Source organism: Ambystoma mexicanum, chromosome 1q, assembly GCF_040938575.1.
Source record: "Ambystoma mexicanum isolate Mex_15411 chromosome 1q, UKY_AmexF1_1, whole genome shotgun sequence".
NCBI classification, from domain to species: Eukaryota; Metazoa; Chordata; class Amphibia; order Caudata; family Ambystomatidae; genus Ambystoma; species Ambystoma mexicanum.
In genome coordinates this window covers 907,247,765-907,271,377 of record NC_090922.1, presented here as the reverse complement: position 1 = coordinate 907,271,377, position 23,613 = coordinate 907,247,765, and the positions used below count along the sequence as shown (strand labels likewise).

Genomic DNA, 23,613 nt, shown 5'->3' with positions numbered 1-23,613 from the left:
GGAATACCCACTGGGGTTGATGTGGAAAGGAGTAATGGCACGTGAGTATCAAAGTTCCCCAATGTCTTTAAACGCACCTTGTTTTGTCTTTCAGATGCAGGATGCAGCACCGAAGGCCTCCGGAGCGTGCGAAGAGTCGGTAAGCTTTTGTCTTTCAGATGCCGGAATGCAGTGTGAAGACCTCCGGAGCGCACGAAGAGTAGGTAAGCCTTTGTCTTTCAGATGCCGGAATGCTAACCTGTTCTTTCTTGTCTTTATAGGTGTTGCTGAAGACTGGATTCAGGATGGTAAGCCTTTTTCCTTAGGCCCAGGATCCAATGCAGAAGAGCGTTCTGCTGCAGAGGATGCAGAATAACGCAAAGCAAGATTCATCCACCGGGTGTGGTTTAAATAGCCTCCTGTAGTGCTTAGGTGTCTCCTTCCACAGCCACGCCTAGGTAAGAAAAGAGTTCCTGCTTTCCAGAAGAGTTCCAGTGTTCTGAATCTAGGGAGTGGCTCCTGCCCCACCCAACAGGAAAAGTAGTTCCAAACAGAAGAGGATCAGAGGCTCAGCTGGCAGGCAAGTAAGCAGCATGGTCTGCTGCAGGTAAGTCCACCCAAGCATCATGAGCCCGGCACTTCCAGCGCTGGGACTGGGCACATTTATGAGCCTGGTGCCACTGGCGCCAGGACTGGGTCCAAAAGGTCCCAATTGGGACTGGTTGGCCCTCGGAACCTGGGTTATGGATCTGCTTCCAAGGGAGTTGGGAAAACCCTGACCTTTTGGAAGCAGAGATCATGACACTAGCTAAATATGAAGCCTACTCTCAAAGTAAAGAACACAACAAGAGTAAACTATTTCCCTTAACATCAAGAGTACCTCAGGAGTGAACTCTGTTGCCAAGATAGGAAATCCATCTTAGGAAAGAGATTAAAAAGACCAAGAGTTATTCGGGAGCAATCTCTCCTGAAGTCAAAATACAACTAGCTCTACGAGGGTATCAACAGTAAGGTAAGAAGAATTGAGAAAAGATTAACCAAGTTGTTCCTTAATCCTTCGGGGGAAGTAAAAAGGTCTTTTAAAAAATGTGTTAAAAGGAACATTAATGTCAGTTGTGAAAACTTACCCAAGTAGACCAGGAGAAGGGAGTCTTTCTCCTAGTCCTAGTGCTTTTCCAGACCCTTTTTAAGAGACTGCTAGTGAATAAACCAAGGGTGGATGGTTTCACCAGGAGAAGGGTGTCATTCTCCTGGTGCTGCTGTTAAAAAGAATCTGAAACACTGAGTGGTTTAGTTTTTAGTGGCAGGGATAGAGTAGTTGGCTTGGACAGAGGCTGGTACCTTTTTGGTTTTGACGGACATTCTGACGAGCACCAAAGTATTTTCTGTTGAGGCAGGGAGAAGCCCTCTAGAGATAGTGAAATATAGGTTTACTATCTTTGAATTGTTAAGAAAAGCCTGTAGCCAAAATGAGAACATCTCGTCAGCCGCCTTACTCCATCACACCACAGTGCTCCAATACTAGATCTGCGGAGCAAGCTCGGACGAGCCAGCCGTCCAAGTAGGCAAGACATGAATGCCATCCCTCCTGATGCATGCACTGTCAACACCGCTAGCAGCTTGGTGAAAACCTTGAGAGCCGAAGTATGCTCAAACGGCAGGACCGTGAATTGGTAATGGTGCTGACCCACCATAAACCTCATACTTCCTGTGCTTTCGATAAATAAGCACATGGAAATAGCGATCCTGAAGGTCTAGGGAAACCAACCAGTCCTGCAGATCAAGGGCTTATAGAATCTGGACTAGAGTAACCATCCTGAACTTTTCCTTGCGTAGGAACAAGTTCAGCAGCTGCAGATACATTATGAGTTGCAAGCCCCGTCCTCCGTTGACACCAGAAAATAGCTAGAGCACCGCACCTTCCCTTGTTCTGAGTGCGGAACTAGCACAATCATGCGTTTCAACAGGAGCCGACGTACCTACTCTGGTAAAATGGGGCCGGGGACAAATGGTTGGTCTGAGGACCGTGGTCTGGGGGGTGCTGAAGGAATGGAAGGCAATGTTCCTGTCGAAGGACCTGTAAGACCCAAGCATCTGAGGTTGTGTTTGACCATTCCGTCACTGAGGTTTGGCGCACTGGGCGCGACGAGGAGAGCGGCTGCTGCAACACCCCCTCACTGGGCACCCCTGCCTCTCCCTCTCGGGAAGCGTCTGCCCTGTCCTCTTCCTGAGTCAGGCTGACCACAGCCCCTCAAGGCAAAGGTGCAAAAGGGACGAAAACCCCTGCCCGAGATTACATCTGTGCATAAGGCTGTTGCACTACTAGCCCCAAGGATGCAGCAGTTGCCTTGGACGACTGAACCATCTGGAGGGAATCATCAGCATCATCTCCAAAAAGGTTATGGCTGTCAAACGGCATATCCAACAGTCTGGCCTTGACATCAGCTGCAAACCCTGCAAACGTCCTTAGCCACGAGTGGCGCCTGACCACAGTGCTAGTGGCCAAGGCCCTTCCCACACAGTCTGCCATGTCCAGTCCAAACTGTAGCATCTGACGTGCTGCCACCTTGCCCTCAGAGACCAAGGACTGGAAATTGTTCCTCATCTCTCCCTTCGGAACATACACAGCGGCAATCGCCAATGAAGGAGAACTTGGCCATGGCGCAAGTAGCATTCACGGCCCACAGTGCAAGACTGTTCAATGTGAACACCTGCATGCCCATGCGTCAAACCTCTTACTTTCTCTGTTCGGTGCAAGGGACAGGAAGTTACAAGTCTTCAGGTTAGCCATCCCAGCCTGACCACCAAGCTCTTGGGCCAAGCATGGGAAGAAAGAAATGTTGGATCCGATGGAGCGGGACGGTGCTACCTCACCAGATCCTGGTCCCCTGCCAGAACAGAGGAAGGTTTTTCCCACACCTCCAGTACAGGGGTCTCCACTGCCACAATGAAAGGCAGGAGTGTCTCCTTCTTGGGGGCATCATCCAGAATGTCAAAAAGTTCATACTGAAACTTGGGCCCGGATGGAAAACATAGCCTCAGAGTACCGGCCACCTTAGCCATCAAGCGCTAAAAGGCAGCATGAGTATTTCCTGGGGTGGCAGCTGGCATAAATGCCAGAGGCGGGGAGTTGACAAGGCCACTGGCCCTTTGCTGGCCCTCTGCCAGGCCCACCACGTCCTCACCTTCCCCATATAACTCTCATGGGAAATCCCTCATCTACCTAGAACGCATAGGTTCACGCCCAAAAGTGTTGTATATGTCATACACTTGTGTACAGGCGCGTTATTAATGACATTTCATATCATATCATACATCCTTCACATGAAGGCGTCCCTAGGGAGTGGAACGTATTCCCATGGCGCTGTAGTGTCTGCAGCGCTTAAGACATCGAGGACAAGGCTGGTGCCTGGGGCCTCCGCACCAAGGCACATCTGTCTCCATCTGGTTCAGGCCCAAGCCCTTAAGCGTGCGGGAGAGTACCACAGAAGGTAACCTGCTGGTCACAACAGACACAATGAGACCCTGATGGCGCCATCGTCTGCGCTACAGGCCCCAAGGCCGGAGCCGCTGTTGCCTTGGTGAAGATGTCCAACATCTTCAGGCAGAAGGTTTCCCATTCCTCTGCTGTGGATGACTGGGTGGGAAAAAGTACCTGTGCCGGATGCTTAGTAGACTCCCTGAAGCTCGGGGAGCGGGACCTCTTCTGATGCTGCTGCTTCTTCTTGTCCTTTTCCTTGCACAGAGCCGTCTGCTCCTCTGAGCATTGTGCCGTGCCGTGTGACCTCAGCCAAGACCGCAGAGCTTCACCTTTCGACTTGTGAATGAAGGTAAAGATCTTCGCCGCCCTCTACCGGCAGGCCTTCTGGTGCATTTACTGGCATGAACAGTAATGCTGGGTGTCGTGGTCCTCACTCAAGCAATACAAACAAATCTGGTGCAGATCCGAGACTGACATTTTTCAGCCACAGTCCGCGCACAGCTTGAATCCTGAGGCATGGGAACTTCAAAAGTAAGTACGAAAAAGCTCTATGAGCATGCTCCAATCAGCGAATGGAGTGCGTGTAAAAACGGAGCTGAGGATCACGGGCGCGGTGTCACTGTATATACTGCCCTCAACATCATATCGAGCTTGGGCCACATAGAAGAGTCAAACGGAACCAACACTGAGTGGCACTGCATCCCCTGGTGGCAGAAAGGTTTCCGTAGAACAACTGCGCTGGGATATGGATATCATAGATGAGGAATCAGTCCATTGGAAGAATCCACATATTTGTCCAAGTCTGTATGTCAAAGACGACAGTAATGGGCCTGCAGAATGGGGGTAGCAGTTATATCTGCTTTGTGTGCCTTTGAGGTGATGCAATATGACAGCCATCCACAAAGGCTGTAATATTTGTGCTCCCCTCACCCCCACGAGGCCTGCCATTATCAGCATGGAAGTCATAGAAGGCTATGAGAGGAAAGATACTGTTAAGAAGATTTTTCGTTGTTAGTATTTGTTTAATATTACTGTGCAGCTCCTTCCCCAAGTCATAGGTTAAAACAAAGCCACTTGAGGATCCAATCTTCATCTAGGAATATATTTACACAAATGTGTCAACTTTCTGTATTCTCTGCACAAAAACTATTCTAATAAGATGGAATAACAGCAGTCCAGACTTCAGGGTGGATCCTTTCAGAGGGAATGTTTTCATTTGGGCCACAAACATTTTCATGTACGCTACTGCACTTTAACCTGTGCTTCATCATATGACTTTCTGTGTTTGATTATAGAAATAAGCCACTAGCAGAAGCAGCACAGCCAGCCTGATTTCTCATGTTTGATGCTAATGCTGGATGTGAACACTCGCCCATAATGAAGAATTTAGCCACTTACGTGACTGTTATTACACTACTTAAATGTATGATCATCTTCAACGCTGATCCCACCATAAGAACTGGTACATTTTGTCACATACTATGAAGCCCAACTTATTTTATATTTATGTAAAGACCGGTTCTTTGCAACACTGCTATTAGGAAATATTTGTATTCTTGCTGCTTTCCATCCACAGACATCAATGGCATTGATTTTGTCCAAGCTAGACTATTGCAATACACTTTTTCTAGGCTCTTCCGTATATAATCTCAACAGACTACAAGTTCTCCAGAATAATGCGCTCCGATCAGCCTTAAATATCCCATCCTCCAGCCACATCTCCGCCATCAGAAGACACACACTGGCTCCCAGTGCTCGACAGAATCTCTCTGCTTACACTAGCTATCACACACAAATGCTTGTCAAACTCTGCACCCACATACTTAGCCGACAAATTCTCTAGGAATCAACCCTCCAGACCCACCAGAACCTTTTCTGCACATTGTCTTACCATCCCGAAGTACCAATTAAAAACCGCAGGTGGATCCAGCTTCCCTGTGCTTACAGCAAAGTGCTGGAATTCTCTCCCCCCAGTCATCAGAGCAGAATCTTATTTCTAAACTTTCAGATCCAAAGTGAGAGACTGGCTCTTCGCCAAACACTAAAATACACCCCCTTGGCATCTCCGACTATCTTGCATCCTTGGTCCCAGGTCATCTGTGAACCAATCCTCAGCTACCTCAGCACTTCTGTATATTGTATGCTTTCTGTCTCATATTGATGGCACGTTGTTCATTCTGTAACCCATGTCAAGAAGCCATTTTTCCTTTGTTTTTACATGTATGTGCCTGTAACAATTGCCGATTCTTTATGTATGTGCCTGTAACAATTACCTATGTGAAGCGCCCAAACACCTCAGTGTTAGATGTGCTCTATAAATAAATAAACTAAACTAAACTCTCTCTCCTCTACTCTCAGTTTCGCTGACTGGCTGCCTGGTGTACCTTCAGAGCCTCACAGGTCCCAAGCTCTCCTCGCCAGTCTACTGCACTTGCCCCCGTGCCTTGCACTTGCTGCAGCACTACTGAACTTAGGTTATTACACACAAGAGTGGGATCTCTCTTTATTTAACCCATGTTCTGACGGGACTGGGCGCCCTTGGTCCCTATTCAGTTTCCTTGTTTTCTCTAGGGGTCTATGGGGGCTCAAATGGGAATGGGGAAGGGCCTTGGTGAATGGGGAATTACCGCCCCGCCGACCTTGGAATGGGGCGGTAAATCCCCCATTCACCAAGGCGGACTCGGTAAAATACCGGCGGCAACCATGGCGCTAATAGCGCCATGGTTACCGCCGTACGTGTAATGAGGCCCAATGTACTTAAATGATAGCCACAAAACTTTGGGGACATTATACAGAATACAAACTGCAATAAATATGCGGCATGCAAACTAATTTACTTATTGGAGAAGTATAACTTGACTTCATAGTACAATGTACTGAAATGTGTATAATGTTTTTATTTTTCATTTTTAAAAATAACGACCTTTACGATATTAATATTTTGTGTATTGCGAGGTGGTGGAAGAGCACTGAAATTGGCTTGATATGATATGAAAAGGCATTTATAACGCGTCTGTACACAAGTGTTTATAGGTGTGAAAGACTTTCCCTAGATTTAATTTCAAGGTTCAGGGTGGGTTTAGAAAAAAGTGTCAGAAACAACAGCAACCGAACACCATTTGACCTTCGTGATTATAACCAAGATCCCTATTTTGTGCGAGTAACCCATTTTGCTGGGGAAACATTGAGTTATCTGCACATCATGCACAAAAAACAAAATAATATTATGTTTGATTTACTAACAAAATGTTCATTCCCTTTTATAGCAGTTTCAACACTTTGAAGAAATGGAGATATCTGCATACCTCATGAAAGACATGGTATTAAACATGATATATTATTAACTTGTACATTTACTGTAAACGCCAACATTAAATGTTTATCAAGTCATGCTGCAAACTGCATGGTAGGGTGCATCCAGAACACCTGCCTTAACCATTCACATACAAATCATGCATGTTTTAGAATAAATGCAACATCACAGCAAGCCTACCTCGTATTAAGGAGCTTATGCCCAGCCTAGTCACAAAGATATTGTCCAACTCTTCACTTCCAGTAAACAGCTCAGCCACTACATATAAATCCGGTTGGAATGTTCTAGCCGTGTCCAGCATATACTGCAGGAAGCGCAGCCAAGGATGCAAAAAATAAAGGAAGTTTTGGGAAGCAAAAGGAAAGGATGCAAAGCTAGGCATGAGTTGAACATAAAAGGGGGATTGCAATGCAAGTAAAAAAGAGCAAAACAGGGAAAGCAAAACAAAATATGAAGTATAAGAACATAACCAGGAAAAAACAAAAGTCAGTGGTAAAAGCAGGTAGAGCGGTGAGGGTGAAAATGAATGGGGATGTTGCAAAGAACAAAGGGATACAAGGGAAAAATACAAACATTCAGTTAGTTTCAAAGTGCAAACTGTAAAAGGCAAAATATAATCACATTTCTGCAAAGCTTTAGGGTGCATTCAGTACCTCTAATAAGGCTGGTAATTCCCAGGCGATTGACAAAGACATTGTCGATGTACTCACTGCCCGTAAAGAGTTCAGCTATCACATAAAGATTAGGTCTGACTGACCTTGCTGCTGCAAGCATCTCCTACAGATTGTAACAGATTTCTTAATGATTGGAAAATTGTTGACATACTTGAAGATTCAATAACATTGAAACCATAAAATCAGCACCACAAGAGAGTTAAATATTTGATCAAATAGATAATTTTGGGAAGCCTCAAGATTGGCAACCGTACCTTAAGTCCATAAAACCTTCCTCAATAAAGGATAAGACAGTTCTGATTTTTTTGTGAAGTTTAATCCAGAGGGACGTTATAGGCTGCATCCGAAAATAAAATCTCACTGAAGCAGATATAGAGAATTTTCGAAACTTATATTAGTAGTTTGCATCTGGATCAACTTCACTTTATTTGGTGAAAATCCATATAGTGGCACATTGCAAATATTACTTACCAAGTAATTATTTTTCTGGGGCTTGTATCTGGTGCACCCTGTTTTGGACAGGTCATTTTGCCACAAAACTGTGGCCATAGAGCGCCTTTTGTCACAGCCACAGTGGAGCAAAATAAAAGCCAACTCGGAGCTGCTCATTCGGCACAAGCATCATTTAGGCACAGCAGCTGTGCCTAAATCGCCCTCTTGCCAAACAGTCATATATAAAAAAACAACAGGGGTCTCTGGTCTTCAAGGATTGGCACATAGACAACACCAAACAAGCTTACATTTTAGAAGGAACACTTTTAATACTTATCCTGCCACTAAATATGTATGATTGTAAGATAAGTACAAAAGTCGTGCATTGCAAAACTATAAGTTACTTTTGGTCTTGTGGCTAAGTGCCAAGTCTTACAGAGCAGAGATCTGGGTTCAGAAACCACCAAAAGCAAGTTACGTTAAGAGAGGGCAATGTTAGGGTTAGGTCCGTTTTTATAAATTCCAGCTAAGGGTTTTATTAAACCATATCTCAGGCAGTACAAAACTCCACTCTTAGTATAAGGCTGTAACACCTGAGAACGTTTGGTAGCGCAGACAGAGCAGCCAGGCTTGTTTTAGGAGGGAGAGAGGGCTGTAGCTTGGTACAAACAAATTGTAGCATACATATGGTCCAAAGAAACACTGAACCACTATGTATTGTACAAATAATGATTTATTATTAAATACATGTAGGCCAAGAATTATCTTGGGAAGGTAAATACTATCACATATCATAAAACACAATTATAACTAACCTGGTCTCATTCCCCAAGAATAGCATAGCGCCATTCTGAATGTGTATCTTTAGGTTTGATTCGCCTTGAAATGCTGATTGCTATGCTTAACAAGGTTATACTTTTGTTTGTATACGATAAGTATTACGTTGTTTGTTTTTTTTATAATTGTGTTTGTATGATATGTGATAGTACTTACCTCCCTCTGGCTGCTCTGTCCACGCTTCCAAATGTTCTCAGGTGGTACAGCCTTATACTTAGAGTGAAGCTTGGTACTGCCTCAGATATGGTTTTATGAAGTCTGTTGGACTTCATAAAACCTGACCCACCACTGTTGACATGCGGTGGGATTTGTGTAGATTGGATTACACTGATTACTGAGATACTTAGTGTCCAAAGGAAACCATACAGTAGGTTTGGTCTAGCCAAGAAAGTGTACTAATTGTATTTGCAATTCAAACTAACACTATGGCCTACTTTAGGCATGAGGACTACTCACATTAGTCAATGGAGACATTGGGCCTCATTACGACCCAGGCGCTAATGGGTTAATGGCGCCGTAAAAGGCTGCGGCGCCGTTAACCTATTAGCGCCTAATTACGAGGTCCCTTTGCGGGACCCGACCTTAACGGCTGGTTTTACCAGCCTTTAAAGTAGGGACCCGCAAAGGGACATTGGTGCTAAGTACGGTGCCGCAATTTGCGGCACCGTACTTAGCGCCTTCCCCATTCCCATTGAGCCCTATGGGGCAAAAATGGGAATGGGGAAGGGCCATGGCGGCATGGGGAATTACCGCCCCGACAACCTCGGAATGGGGTGGTAATTCCCCATACCGCCATGGCGGACACCGGCATGGACCAGGGTGCTAATAGCACCATGGTCCTCCGCCTGGGTCGTAATGAGGCCCATTGTAGGGATTCTGTAAAGAATGTGGCCTCAATGATAAAGGAAGAAAGCTTGATTTAATACAAAGGTTGGTGGACAATGTGTTATGTCGCTCACCTATATCACCTCCTGACAATACTGATGAGAGTGAGGATGATGAAGATTTAGACACCGGTCAAGCCTTCTCTGAGGAGGAGTATGAAGGTTCTGATGAGGATGTTAGTACACACCCCTCTCCTTCTCCTGTCCCTACCTTACTCTCTAACCTAACTTGTGGTGTATTCAAGGAACTCAACCAAAGGACAATTCTAATAGACTATAACTTAAAGACCGGGGGGGGCGCTAGTGAGCCCGACCAAGATGGCCGCAGGCCCGTGACGCTCTCCAGCACACTTTCCATCCGGCAAAAAATCCAGCGATCTCTGGAGCGGCTCTTTTGTTTTTACAATGGCATCAGTGCCTATGGAGTGTTGTGCCCCCGGAGAGATGATTGGTGCATGAGTCGCAGTCCACAGGGTGCTATACGGACGGTGTAAAGTGGTCGCGGGTGCCCACCCCGGGAAGAAAAGGGGGAGGTGCATGCTGGCGGGAGCGGCTTTCCACAACCCGTACTTGAATGCTGGAGGCTCGGCGGGCGAAACCGCTCAGAACACCTTTGGAGGAAAGAAGTTGGCAAGAGAGGAGAGCGCTGACCTGATCGAGGCCGGAGGGGCGGCCGTCGGGTCGGTGGACTGAGACGTTGGGGGAGCGGCAGCGGCGCAGTGGCTGCTCGTTGAAAGCGACGGCAGCGGGTGGCCGTAGTGGCCGCGAGGAGGTGAGGAAGTCGCCGGCGGCAATCTTCCCCCCCCCCCGGGTGGCGGCCTAGTGAGCTTTGGGATGTGGGGGAGCCACATACCCGATGCTGGTAGGGGTCCCGGGCTGGATGGGGTGACGCTACTCGTCTGGCAGCTGGGAACCCCCCCTCCTCCCTGTGACATGATCACCAGCCCTGCCTAAACGATGTGAGGCTGGAAGCTGCGGGAGGCTAGCTCTCTCACCGGCAGCGGGTGGCACTCCATGCGGATGCGGCTCGCACCTGTGCGGAACCTGAGGAATAGCTGTTCTGGCGTGTGCTGGGTCCCCAACGAGCGGAAGGCTGGGACTGAGTGAGGGGATCTGGAGAGGACTTGTTGGATTCATTGGCTCCCGAGGAGGCATGTGTGGGAGGAGGTCGGAACCTGCCCCGTGGGTGGCGGTTGGTACCCGTTGAGCCATCAGGGGACTTACTCGAGTGGTGCTATCGGGGGTGCGGGACTCGTTCGCGGCATGCTTTCCAGTCTGGCGCCCACTCGGGCGCGTCCCTTCCCCCGTACTTTACTTGTCTGCGTCTGCACACCTCAGCCATTGGAACGCCTGGGGAGGCGGGTGATCTGCGGCCACAGGCAGGATTAGGCACAGCGGCGGGTGAGGCGCTACACTGCTGGGAGACAGAGCCCTGGCTGGAACAGTGCGGAGCTAGACTGGACTTTGTTGTGATTGAGTTGCAGCCGTCATTCATTGGGAGAGATTGGTCTTCGGGGTTCAGGGTGGCTGCTCCCTTGCCTGTTGTGTGACCCCCGCTGGACCCTGAGCTCCTGGACCTGAAGATAGGAGTGCGGGTGGCCTCGGTGGTCACTCTCCACACAATTTGTACTGGGTCCCGTTTGCCGTACCACTCATGTCTAAATCCGGGAAAGGGGTAAGCGGCAGTCCAAATTACATTTCAGGATGCCTGCACAAACCAAGAGTGGAAATCCACTGGGCAGGGGGGGTGCAGGCGCCAGAGGTGGGACCCGAGCCAGATCCGACAGCTGCCTTTGAGGACATTACAGCTATGTTACTGCAACTGCAGACTGGGATTCAATCCTTGGATGGCAAGTTGGACACTTTGACGTGCAAGGTGGATCACATGCAGGTCCGGTTGGACAGACACGGGGAGAGGCTGGATGAGGCTGAGGGGCGGTTGTCGGGGGTGGAAGGAGTGGCTACGGCAGTCTCTTGGGAAATGGAAACCGTCCGGAAAAGTCTGAAAGAGCTCCGGGAGAAGCAGGATGACCAAGAGTCAAGATCGCGCCGAAATAATATCCGAATCGTCGGCTTATCCGAGTCGACGGGTCAAAGAGACATGGAGGCGCTGGTAGAGGGAATCTTGCGGGAAACCTTTGGTTCGGACCGCTTCTCCCCGCTCTATGTTGTAGAGAGGGCGCACAGGATCCCCAGTGGCCAGAGGCCGGTCCCAGGGGCCCCGCCTCGCCCACTGATTGCCCGACTGTTGAATTACAGAGATAGGGATATGGCCTTGAGGAAGGCTAGAGAGAAGGGTACATTGACTTATAAGGGGGACGTGATCAAACTCTTCCCAGACTTTTCTGATAAGGTACAGGCCGCCAGAAAATCTTTTTTGGACGTCAAGAAATGGCTGAGGGATAAAGGACTACAGTATGCGATGTTGTTCCCAGCCAAACTGTGGGTGATTCATGAGGGGGAAGTCATTGTTTTTTCAGTCCCCGGATGAAGCCTACTCTTTTCTTGATATGCTGCCGAGGTCTCCTAGATCACGGATGGGGGAGGCTTGAAAATGTTTTTCAATCACGGGCACCGATTGCTTTTATCGTTGTTTTGGGCAGTTAATGGCAGATTTGTATGCAGAGAAAGTTATCCTGAGTAGTGCGAAGGAGGGTTGGGCTCGTAGTTGCCCCCTGAGCGTAAGCTGTTTATGTGTATGTTGATGGATTTTGGGGTGCTGGTAAGTTGGGGATTCCGGCATGGGTGGAGGGGGGGGGGGTATTTGTTGTGGGATGTGGAGGGGTGGGGTAGAGGGGGGGAATGTACACTGACGAGTTGGGGGGTTGTCGGTAGCATGGGGTGGCGGGAGGGGAGACGGGAGAATGGATGGTACGCATGAGGGGTAGGGGACCTGTTGGCCCGGTTTGGGCGGGGGGGAGTGGTTACCTAGCTACAGATGGCGACAGTGCATCTCATGACCTGGAATGTTAGGGGTCTTAATAGTTTGCCCAAGTGCCGGAAAGTTTTACAATACTTGGAACTGCATAGAATTGGAGTAGCTTTCCTTCAGGAGACCCATTTCGCGCCGGGGTCTGAGTCAAGGTTTGGTAAAAATTGGGGGTGCCATAGATATTTCTCCTCCTATTCCTCCTACTCTAGAGGCGTGAGTATCTTAATACATAGGTCAGTGGGGTTTAAAATGGTTAAGGTTGTGCAGGACTCAGAAGGGAGGGTCCTGATAGTACAGGGGGTCCTTCAGGGGCGCTTATATACTTTGATATGCTATTATGGTCCTAACCAGGATATCACAGAGCCCCTAGACTGGGTAGAGCGGCAATTACGGTTGCTTCCCGAGGGGGAAATTGTTTGGGCCGGGGACTTTAATTCGGTTCTGGATGCGTCCCTGGATAGAGTGGGAAGCGCGGCGTGTCCAGTCACTAGGACCTCTCAAACTTCGGGGAATGTGTCCAGTGTGGGACATTGATGACATTTGGAGGGTGAGGAATCCCGGAGTGAGCCAGTTTACACATTACTCGGCCCCACATGGCTCTGCGGCTCGGCTAGATTCTTTTTTAGTTTCTAGGACGATTTTGGGTCGATCTGCTGGGGTGGGTATATTAGCCCGTACTCTGTCAGACCACGCCCCGGTCTTGTTGTCATTACGTGTGGAGGGTCGGGACAAGGTCAGACCTCCCTGGAGGTTTAAGAGCGAGGCGCTTACAGATAAGGTCTTTAAGGAGGAATTGACGAAGGTCATAGATGCATACTTTGAGGTTAATGAAGGGTCGGTGTTGTCATGATGCCTACTCCCGGGAAGCCAGTTCAGGCCCAGCCTCCCCGAAAGCAGACATCATGTCCCCAGGGAGGGACCCAGCAACCCCTTATAGGGGCTCTTTGGACATTGTCCTGGCGCCTTTGGCGCCAGGCTCATAGAAGGCATCAGTCCTGGCACCATAGGCACCAGGCTCATTATGGGAGTGCTTGGATGGACTTACCTGATGCAGACCATGCTGCCGGATCCAGACCTCCTTGAGGTCTGAAAGGGACTATTTTACCACTCGGGCGTGGCTGAGGAAGAATACTTACCTGGAACTACTTTGGGAGCTATTTAAACCACGCCCAGACAGCAGCTCACGCTTCGCGTTGTTCTGCATCTAGCAGCTGGACGCTCACCGTGTCTGCTCCTGCATCCTGGCCACGCCCGCCTGCAACCTGGAACACCTGAAAAGGAAGGAAAGGAGAGAAAGGCTTGAACTTTTGCAACTGAATACTTACGGCCTCATATCGGAAAAGTCAAGCGGAGTTGAATACTCACCAAACCCGAGATCCAGTGAAGTAACTGGAAATCAACGCGCCCCTGCATCGGAAGCAGGATGGAGAGCTCGTCCTTTCAGACTCTAAGGTGAGACTCTGGGGGAATCCGACACATTATCCAGCAGACAGTTAATCCCCTTTTCCATCTACAGAAGGATTCTTCTATGGGCAAGACAGGCGAGGTTTGGGGGTCCGGTCCAGTCCGTCTTCCGAGTCCTGCGCATCACCTTAGAAGAGGTCATAGTAGTCCAGAACAGGTCGGCGCCTCCGTGGGAATCAGGTGAGTGTTACAGAACGCAAAGCCTACCTACAATTTCCCACCCGGGCGCTATGGAGACTTCCGAGACAGACCAGCTGGCCCAGCTATTGGGGGAATTACCGGCTGAAGTTCATTCCGCTCGCCAGGAGACGAATGCCCTCAGGAGAGAGTTAATTGTATCTAAAGAACGAACTGATGATCTTGCCAGATAGCTATTACAAGGTCAGGCTGGTCAAACTCCTTTACCAGGTTCTGGGGGTAATTCCGCCCCAGTGGTTTCAAATAACCCCGTGCAAATTAATCTACCTGGAAATACGCCACTCGCCCCACCGGAACGTTTTGCCGGGGACCCCAAAAGGTTCGCCGTATTCATGAATCAATGCCGATTGCACTTCCTCTGCAGACCTGGGGCCTTCCCTAACGACCAAACCAAGGTCGCTTTTGTACTATCATATCTCAGCGGCAGTGCTGCGGATTGGTCAGTTCCACTGGTTACTCAAGATGACCCAATTCTTCAGAACTTTCAAGCCTTCCAGACAAGCATGGAAAGACTTTTTGCGCGGCATTCTCAGGGACAGGCCTTGGACAACGAGCTTCTATCCCTACGACAGGGTAACCTGGACCTCTTAGCTTATGTCGCGACCTTCAATAGGTTAATTGTGGAGACTGGATGGCCGGAGGATAAAAGAATCACGTTATTCCATCGAGGTCTACGTGGAGAACTTAAGGATGTCCTGGCCCAGGTCGTAAATCCACCCCAAGACTGCTCTGAATATATAGACTTGGTGGCCCAATTAGATCACAGACTTCAAAACAGAAAGGCAGATCGGTCCAAGTTTGAGACCCGGGTTTTGGTCAAAACCCATGTTAACCCCAAGGGTGCCAATGTTACTGAACCTATGCAAATTGGAGGGGTTAAAGGACCTTTAACTCAAAAAGAGCGTGAACGAAGACGGCAAATGCAATTATGCCTTTATTGTGGGGCTTCTGGACACTTTTTACGAGATTGCCCTATAAAACCGTCTAAGAAGGAGGTAGGAGTCGCTGATAAGAACCTGATGGAATCTGAGTCGGGAAACGACCACGCCCGACAAGCGTAGGGGTCCACTTGCCGAGCTTAAAAACTAACTCTCTGACCTCGCATTTCATCATGCCAATGGTCCTCGTAAATCCGAAGCAGCCTGGGCGGTTACATGCCATTAAGGCATACATCGATAGTGGGGCTATAGGAAACTATGTGGATCGTGAATTGGCTTCCAGGATCAACCTCCCTCTTTGCCCTAAAACCAGTAAGGATGTCATCACCACAGTGGATGGAACCGAAATCGCCTCTGGGCCGGTAACACACTCCACTACTGAAGTGACATTGTTGGGTCAAGACGGACATCAGGAGGCAATTGTGTTTGATGTAATCAAGGCTCTGCAATTTCAAGTAATTCTAGGAATCCCTTGGTTGGAAACACATAATCCTCGAATTGACTGGCGAGCAAAGAGGATAACCTTTCCAGATTGTGCACAAACCTGTTATGCAAGAAATCCAAATATTGGCCTAGCTACAGTAACCCGACATTTTGCAAATACCGCCAGAATACCAAGAATTTCAAGACGTCTTCCAAAAGGAACAGGCCAACACTCTACCGCCTCACAGGTCGTACGATTGCCAGATCGATCTATTGCCCGGTGCACAACCCCCTTGCAGCAGGATCTATGCCCTTACCGAACCCGATAATCTTCATTTACGACAATATCTAGATCAGTAACTAGCCAATGGTTTTATTCGCCCGTCTAAGTCTCCTGCATCCTCGGCTTTATTATTCGTGCCTAAAAAAGAAGGCGACCTCAGAACTTGTATTGACTACCGCGCATTGAACCAGATAACTGTTAAAAACCGATACCCTTTGCCCCTGATCCCTGAACTCCTTGACCAGGTGAAGGATGCCTGCATATACACCAAGTTAGATCTCCGGGGGGCCTACCATCTGGTGCGAATAAGGGAAGGCGATGAATGGAAAACTGCCTTCCGCACCAAATATGGGCTATTCGAGTACCAGGTGATGCCTTTCGGATTGTGCAATGCACCGGCTGCCTTCCAATACTTCATGAACAATGTCTTTCGGGAACTCATCGACGTTTGTGTTGTCGTATATATCGATGACATTCTTGTGTACTCCTCTTCAGAATCTGATCATAGAAAACATGTCAGGGCAGTTCTCGAGAAATTGCGCCAACACAAACTATTTGCTAAACTTGAAAAATGTGTTTTCCATGCCACAGAAGTCGAGTTTCTTGGTTTCATCCTGACACCTAAAGGAGTCCGCATGGACTCACGAAAAGTGGATGCTATCCTCAAATGGCCATCGCCTAGCTCTGTGAAAGGTGTTCAAAGCATGCTTGGCTTTGCCAATTTATCGCAGGTTTATCCCAGAATTTTCTTGTGTGGTTCAACCCATCACTGCGCGCTTAAGGAAAAATAAACGTTTCGAATGGTCTGAAGAAGTCGAGCAGGCCTTTCAGGAACTAAAAGTTAAATTTACCTCTGCACCTGTATTGAAGCACCCGCGTCCAGATCTCGAAACTGACGCATCCAGCCTAGCCATGGGAGCTGTCCTGTCTCAAAGAGATCCCGAAACTAACCAACTGCATCCCGTTGCATTTTGGTCCAGAAAATTCTCGGCACCCGAGGTTAACAACGCAATCACTGACAAAGAACTGTTAGCCATTAAATCCGCCTTTAAAGCCTGGCGGCATTATCTACTTGGCGCTAGACATACCATCACGGTGATCACCGACCACCGGAACTTACAGTATTTAAAGACCGCCAAGGCTCAGTCATCTCGACAGCTCAGTTGGGCTTTGTTTTTTGCGGAATTCGATTTTGTAATCACCTACCGTCCTGGGTGTAAGAATGGCAAAGCGGACGCTCTATCCCGAATAGGAATGGGAGAAACTGATACTAACTCAGAACCTGTACCGATAATTCCCGAACAGAGAATTTTGGGCATGACTTCTTTACAAACGCCTGAAGACATTCAAGCTAGAGTTAAACAACTCCTGGACCCTACAGACTTACAGGATTGGGTACAAAAGGGATCTGACTTTACTATAATTAATTATTTACCTTATTTCCAAGGGCGCTTATTTCTGCCACACAAGGAATTACAAGAGCTCTTTATTTCTCGTTATCATGATACACTAATAGAGGGGCACCCCGGTATTGCCAAGACGGAAGAAAAGGTGAAACGACAATTCTGGTGGCCTTCTTGGCGAAAAGATGTTAAATCATTTGTGATGTCCTGTGGCGTTTGCGCCCAAAATAAAGGCCAAAAGAAAAGACCAGCCGGTCTCCTTCAACCTTTAGACATTCCGCCAGCACCTTGGCACACCCTGTCATTGGATTTTATTACGGACTTACCTCCTTGTTCAGGATATAACACTATTCTTGTTATTGTGGATTTATTTTCCAAAATGGCCCACTTCATTCCATTGAAAGGTTTACCTTCAGCTTCAGTTCTAGCCAAAGAATTCCTTGAAAATATTGTCCGTTTACATGGATTCCCGTCTGTACTAATCTCAGACCGGGGAAGCTAATTCATTTCCCACTTTTGGCGTAGATGTTGTCAATTGGCACAAATCGATGTAAGATTATCGACTAGTCACCACCCTCAGACCGATGGTCAAACAGAGAGGACGAATCAGACCCTTGAGCAATATTTACGATGTATGTTGCAGCAATCTGAAAGTAACTGGAAAGACATTCTTTGGATAGCCGATTATGCATATAATAATTCGGTACACTCTGGAACTGGGCAAAGTCCTTTTTATACTTTATATGGGCATCACCCTCGAACCTCAGACCTCGACTCGCCTCAAGGCCTCGGAATGCCCGCAGTGGACCATCTGCATTCTACAATTACCCAAGCCTTCAAAGAAGCAACTACACATTTACAACAAGCCAAGAGAAAATACAAGAAGAATGCTGACTTGCATCGGAGTGAAGCACCTCAGTACCAGATTGGGGACCAAGTATGGCTGGCTACCAGGCACTTATCGCTCAAGGGACCTCGAACTTTTAATCCAAAATATCTGGGGCCTTACTCCATTACGGCCATAATCAATCCAGCGGCCGTTAAACTTGATTTACCAGCTAACATGCGAATTCACCCTGTTTTTCATGTGTCACTTTTGAAACCAGTGCAACCTGGAACCAGACTAATCAAGCCTCCAGAACCCATTCAAATAGACGGAGAACCTGAATTCGAGGTGAAGAACATTTTAGATTCAAAGATGTTAAGGTCAAAACTTTTCTATCTAATCGATTGGAAGGGATACGGGCCTCAGGAGAGGTCGTGGGAACCCAGTGACCATGTACATGCACCTCGATTAATTAAGAAATTCCACCGGATCTTCCCAAACAAACCAAAACCCCCGGAGGGAACAATCTTGGGAGGGGCCTTGGGGTAGAGTGCTGTCATGATGCCTACTCCCGGGAAGCCAGTTCAGGCCTAGCGTCCCCGAAAGCAGACATCATGTCCCCAGGGAGGGACCCAGCAACCCTTTATAGGGGCTCTTTGGACACTGTCCTGGCGCCTTTGGCGCCAGGCTCATAGAAGGCATCAGTCCTGGCACCATAGGCGCCAGGCTCATTATGGGAGTGCTTGGATTGACTTACCTGATGCAGACCATGCTGCCGGATCCAGACCTCCTTGAGGTCTGAAAGGGACTGTTTTACCTATGGGACTATTTTACCACTCGGGCGTGGCTTAGGAAGAATACTTACCTGGAACTACTTTGGGGGCTATTTAAAACACGCCCAGACAGCAGCTCACGCCTCGCGTTGTTCTGCATCTAGCAGCTGGACGCTCACCGTGTCTGCTCCTGCATCCTGGCTCCAGCCACGCCCGCCTGCAACCTGGAACACCTGAAAAGGAAGGAAAGGAGAGAAAGGTGAATAATTGAACTTTACCTACCTCCATCCGGAGTCCGGAACCATCACTCCGACGATCCTGAGAAAAGACATTATTTTTAGAAGCGCATCGCATCGCTCGCTGCAGCGCCGCGTTCCACTCACCTTCACGAGGCGCCCTCGGGCTCTTTAGGGACCATTGGCACCATCCACCGCCTTTCAGGGCCTAAGGAGAAAAAGAGACAAAACAAAGGTGAGCGAAGGAACAGATTGAGGAAAGCCTGATTCTTCCACCTTAAGACTTAACTGATTATTGTTGGGACAATCTTTCCTCACCTCGGCTCGGTGCCGCTTCTTTGGCACTTCCGTACCCCGGCCGCTAAGGGGAAAAAGACACACGCATTAGTGGGTGAAAGCAAGATCACTAAGGGAACCATCCATCAAAAAGACTCACCAGAGTTTACCTTCGGCGAATCCATTCCTCTACGCGGATTCTTCATCCTGCATCTGAAATAGAGAAAAGAACAACGGACAATTAAGGCTTGAACTTTTGCAACTGAATACTTACGGCCTCATATCGGAAAAGTCAAGCAGAGTTGAATACTCACCAAACCCGAGATCCAGTGAAGTAACTGGAAATCAACGCGCCCCTGCATCGGAAGCAGGATGGAGAGCTCGTCCTTTCAGACTCTAAGGTGAGACTCTACGGGGAATCGCGGAGGGGGTTCGAGGAGTGTGAGAGGGTGAAGGGGGGGAATCTGACACATTATCCAGCAGACAGTTAATCCCCTTTTCCATCTACAGAAGGATTCTTCTACGGGCCAGACAGGCGAGGTTTGGGGATCCGGTCCAGTCCGTCTTCCGAGTCCTGCGCATCACCTTAGAAGAGGTCATAGCAGTCCAGAACAGGTCGGCGCCTCTGTGGGAATCATGTGAGCGTTACAGGTGTCCTCTGCTGGCACTCTATGGGAAGGATATAAGTGTGTGATTAGGGGGAGTGTATAGCTAAAGAGATGGGGATTTTGAAGAAGCTGAGGAGAGATTTGGTCGACACGGAGGAGGCAATTCGGGTGTTGCAAGAGGAGGCCCCTGTCCCGGTTCAGGCTCAACAGGTTGCCATTAAACGGAAGATGCAGGAATTTCAGACACTGGCGCAGAGGGAGATTAAGTATATGTGGGACAGGGCAGCGCCTCGGAAATATGGTGAGGGTCAGGCTCCAGGGCGGTCACTTGCTAGGATAACTCGATGGTGATTATAGATGGGAAGGGAGTTGACCACTATGAAGATGAGGGCATTGCCCTAGAATTTGAGGATTTTTATGGCCATCTATACTCGTCACAATTGGAGGTGACGCAGGCGGATCTAGAGGCGTTTCTTGATGAGGTGGCGTTATACTGGTGTTCAGAGGAACAGAGGGAGGGGCTGAATGGGCCGGTAACAGTGGAGGAGGTCTCTGCCAGGTGGGAAATCTCTAGGCCCGGACGGCTTCACAGCCAGATTTTATAAGTGCTATGTTGAGAGCCTGGCACCACGCTTGTTGGCGATGTATCAGGAGGCGATATCCATGGGGTGCTTACCTGACACACTCAGAGAAGCTGTAGTGGTTGTACTTTTGAAGCCCGGGAAGCCAGAGGGGGACTGCTCATCTTATCGCCCAATTTCGCTCATCAACCTTGATACTAAGATCCTGGCGAAAGTCATAGCGAACCGGCTGGCACCGCTGATGCCCACCTTGGTAAGAGTGGACCAGGCGAGATTCATCCCGGGTCGGTCGACTTCTTTCGGATTGCAGAGGATGTTCGGCCTGATGTCGGCATTACCGGCTGAAGACCCGGTGGTGGCGGTCCTGTTGGATGCCACCAAAGCATTTGATTCTGTTGAATGGCCGTTTCTATTCACTGTTCTGTAGAGGTTGGGCCTAGGTAGGTTTTTTATATCCTTGGTGTCCCTTCTATATACTGACCCGGTAACCCGGTGAGGGTGAATGGGCGGAATAGTAAGGTACTGCCGCTGGAGCGGGGGACACGTCAGGGGTGCCCGCTGTCCCCTTTGCTCTTCGCCCTGGCGATAGAGCCCTGGGCGGAGTGGGTTCGCGAGTTTCATCTACAGCGAGGGGTTCAGCTGCATACTCAAAGGGGTCATATCGTTATACACGACGATATGGTCCTGTTCATTCGCCATCCTGAAACTAACCTAGACCCGATTATGTTGGACTTACGGCGCTTTGGCGAGCTTTCGGGGTTACGAATAAACACCAGTAAGTCTGTTAGCTTTCCATTGACGGGTGGGGTGTCTCCCTTTCAGGATAGCTGGGGATTCCAGTGGGATTTGCAGAGCACGCACTACCTGGGAGTCACGTCAGAGAAGAGAGAGGTATACACTTGGAACTATGCAGCTGTACTGGAGTCGGCTAGACGGATGATGACGAGTCGGGCTTCACTCCCACTTAATTTATACGGCAGGATCTCGATGGTCAAAATGACCATTCTCCCCAAATATTTATATTTGTTTCTGAATGTGCCCATCACGGTGTCCCAAAAATATTTTCGGGATCTTAGATCATCTGTGCTGCACTTCATCTGGGCAGGCAAAAGGGCTTGGGTTTCTTGGGAAAAGCTTACAGCACCGGTTTGCGAAGGTGGGTTGGCGCTGCCCGATTTCGAGTTGTACTATAAGGTGGCGCAAGCCAGCTACCTTCAGTACTGGTATGGAATGACGGCGGAGCACAGGCATGTGGAGATTGAGCGATCAATAGCATCCGCTGCATTGCTGAGGTCGGTCATTCTGACGGCCCCGGGCCGCTTCCGGACCCCTCGGAATTTGGTGGAACTGACATGCTGGGCTTGGGTGTCATTGGAGAGAGCTTCCAGCGGGGGCCTTCTCTATTCGCCCAAACTCCCACCTTTGTTCATTCCTAGGATCCCCCTGACTAGTGAGACTTGTTATGTGGCTATGATGAAACGGTTGGGTGTTACCACATCGGGGGAGTTGTTCCCTGAGGGGAGGTTTGTCTCTGTTGTCCAAATGAAGGAAAAGGGAGATATGTCGATATTAGACGTGTTTCTGTACTATAGGTTGAGGGTGACACTATAGAGGCTGTTCCCTTCCTTCCCTGAACCGCCTGAGGTTGCCATGTTGCTCGATAAAGTGATCGGATGGGACATAGGGAGGCGTATACTCTCTGAACTGTATGGATTGGCTCTGAAAGGCCGGTCTAGTGCTGTGCTATCCTCGAAGGGGTCGTGGGAGAGATCTCTAGGGCGGGAAATTCCAGTGGATATCTGGGAATACTGTTGCATGATGGTTAGGAAAGGGGCGGTGAATTTGAACTATAAGTTGATTCATTTTAAATTTCCACATCAAGGTTATTATTCCCCACCTCAACTAAAGGGTTACTTCCCTCAGAGGTCAGGGGCATGCCTCCAATGTGGCCAGGAGATGGCGAGCTTTTTACATGTGGCTTGGGAATGTGTGGAGCTGGAGCACTTCTGGCAACAGGTGTTTGAGGTAATTGGGGGTATTGTAGGGCAGCAACTCGCGCCGGATCCTGTAGTAGCCCTGCTGGGATATACGAAACAGATACCCAATGAAGCTAGGAAATTGGTGGGTTCCTCTTGATTTTAGCGAAACGGCGGGTGGCTATGGGGTGGGGTCGGAGGCAGAGTCCGACGGCTGAACAATCGTCTCGAGATCTATTGTATTGTAATGATATGGAGACCCGTTGGGGTGCACTGCGGGGTGTACATCAAAGTGTTAGCCGGGTGTGGGATGTGTATACCTTGTATCTTCTCAGTCAGTCGGGGCGTGAGGACACCGCATCTCCTGTCACGCATGGATCCCCCGCGTGGCTTGACCACAGGGAGAGGTCCCAACTTGACTTCGGAATTGAGAAAGGTGCACTGGATGGCGTGAGCGCTACACCTTCGTAGGTGTGGAGGTCACCCAGTTTTATGGTCCACTCGACCTTCCAGACTTTTTACGGACTACCCCTATATGCGTACCGGTGGGGGGAGGGAGGGATAAAGGGGTGGGATTGGGGGATGTGTTGTTTGAGTTGCTATCTGAAATGCTAATAAAGAAAGTTAAAGACCAGAAAATTGGAACAAGAGTCTAACATAACTATGGAAAAGGATTCTTTGGACTGTACTTATTTTTCAGGGTCTGACGAGTCTGAAGCTTCCAGGATCCCAGAGTTGGTAGGTCTGTATGACTTTGAGCGTGATGAGGTTATATGGCTGAACATTTTTAAACCTACTTGTAAAATGTTAGGTTTGAGTGAGATTGATCATATCCCATGGGTTCTCTTTGGGCTTCCAAGAATGACTACCATGTGATCCTGGATATGAATATGACTGAAGGATTTAACTGGAATAGAGTGAGACAAACTGTCATAAATAGATATAAGAAGAAACGTTCTCAATATCTAAACCCCTTAAGGGAAAATTTGAAAAAACATAGGACTAATAACCCGATCTGTGAGTACCCTGTAGGGCCTGTTACCAGTGAGTGTAGCAGAAAAGATGTTGTCTAAGGCTCAGCCGAGCCACCTTGTAA

At 48.6% G+C, this 23,613-nt stretch overlaps 1 protein-coding gene across 3 annotated transcripts in view; it reads right to left on the bottom strand.

The window, feature by feature from the left end:
* Positions 1–23,613, bottom strand: part of AGL (amylo-alpha-1,6-glucosidase and 4-alpha-glucanotransferase) — a 973,499-nt gene that overhangs the window by 418,925 nt on the left and 530,961 nt on the right. For 2 of the 3 annotated variants that reach the window (XM_069641542.1, XM_069641543.1), the window contains exon 13: positions 6,954–7,077. In XM_069641542.1, the coding sequence (XP_069497643.1) occupies positions 6,954–7,077 (124 nt within the window). Of the gene's footprint in view, positions 1–6,953; positions 7,078–7,426; positions 7,551–23,613 lie in introns of all 3 variants that reach the window. The other variant, XM_069641544.1, reaches the window with a different exon arrangement.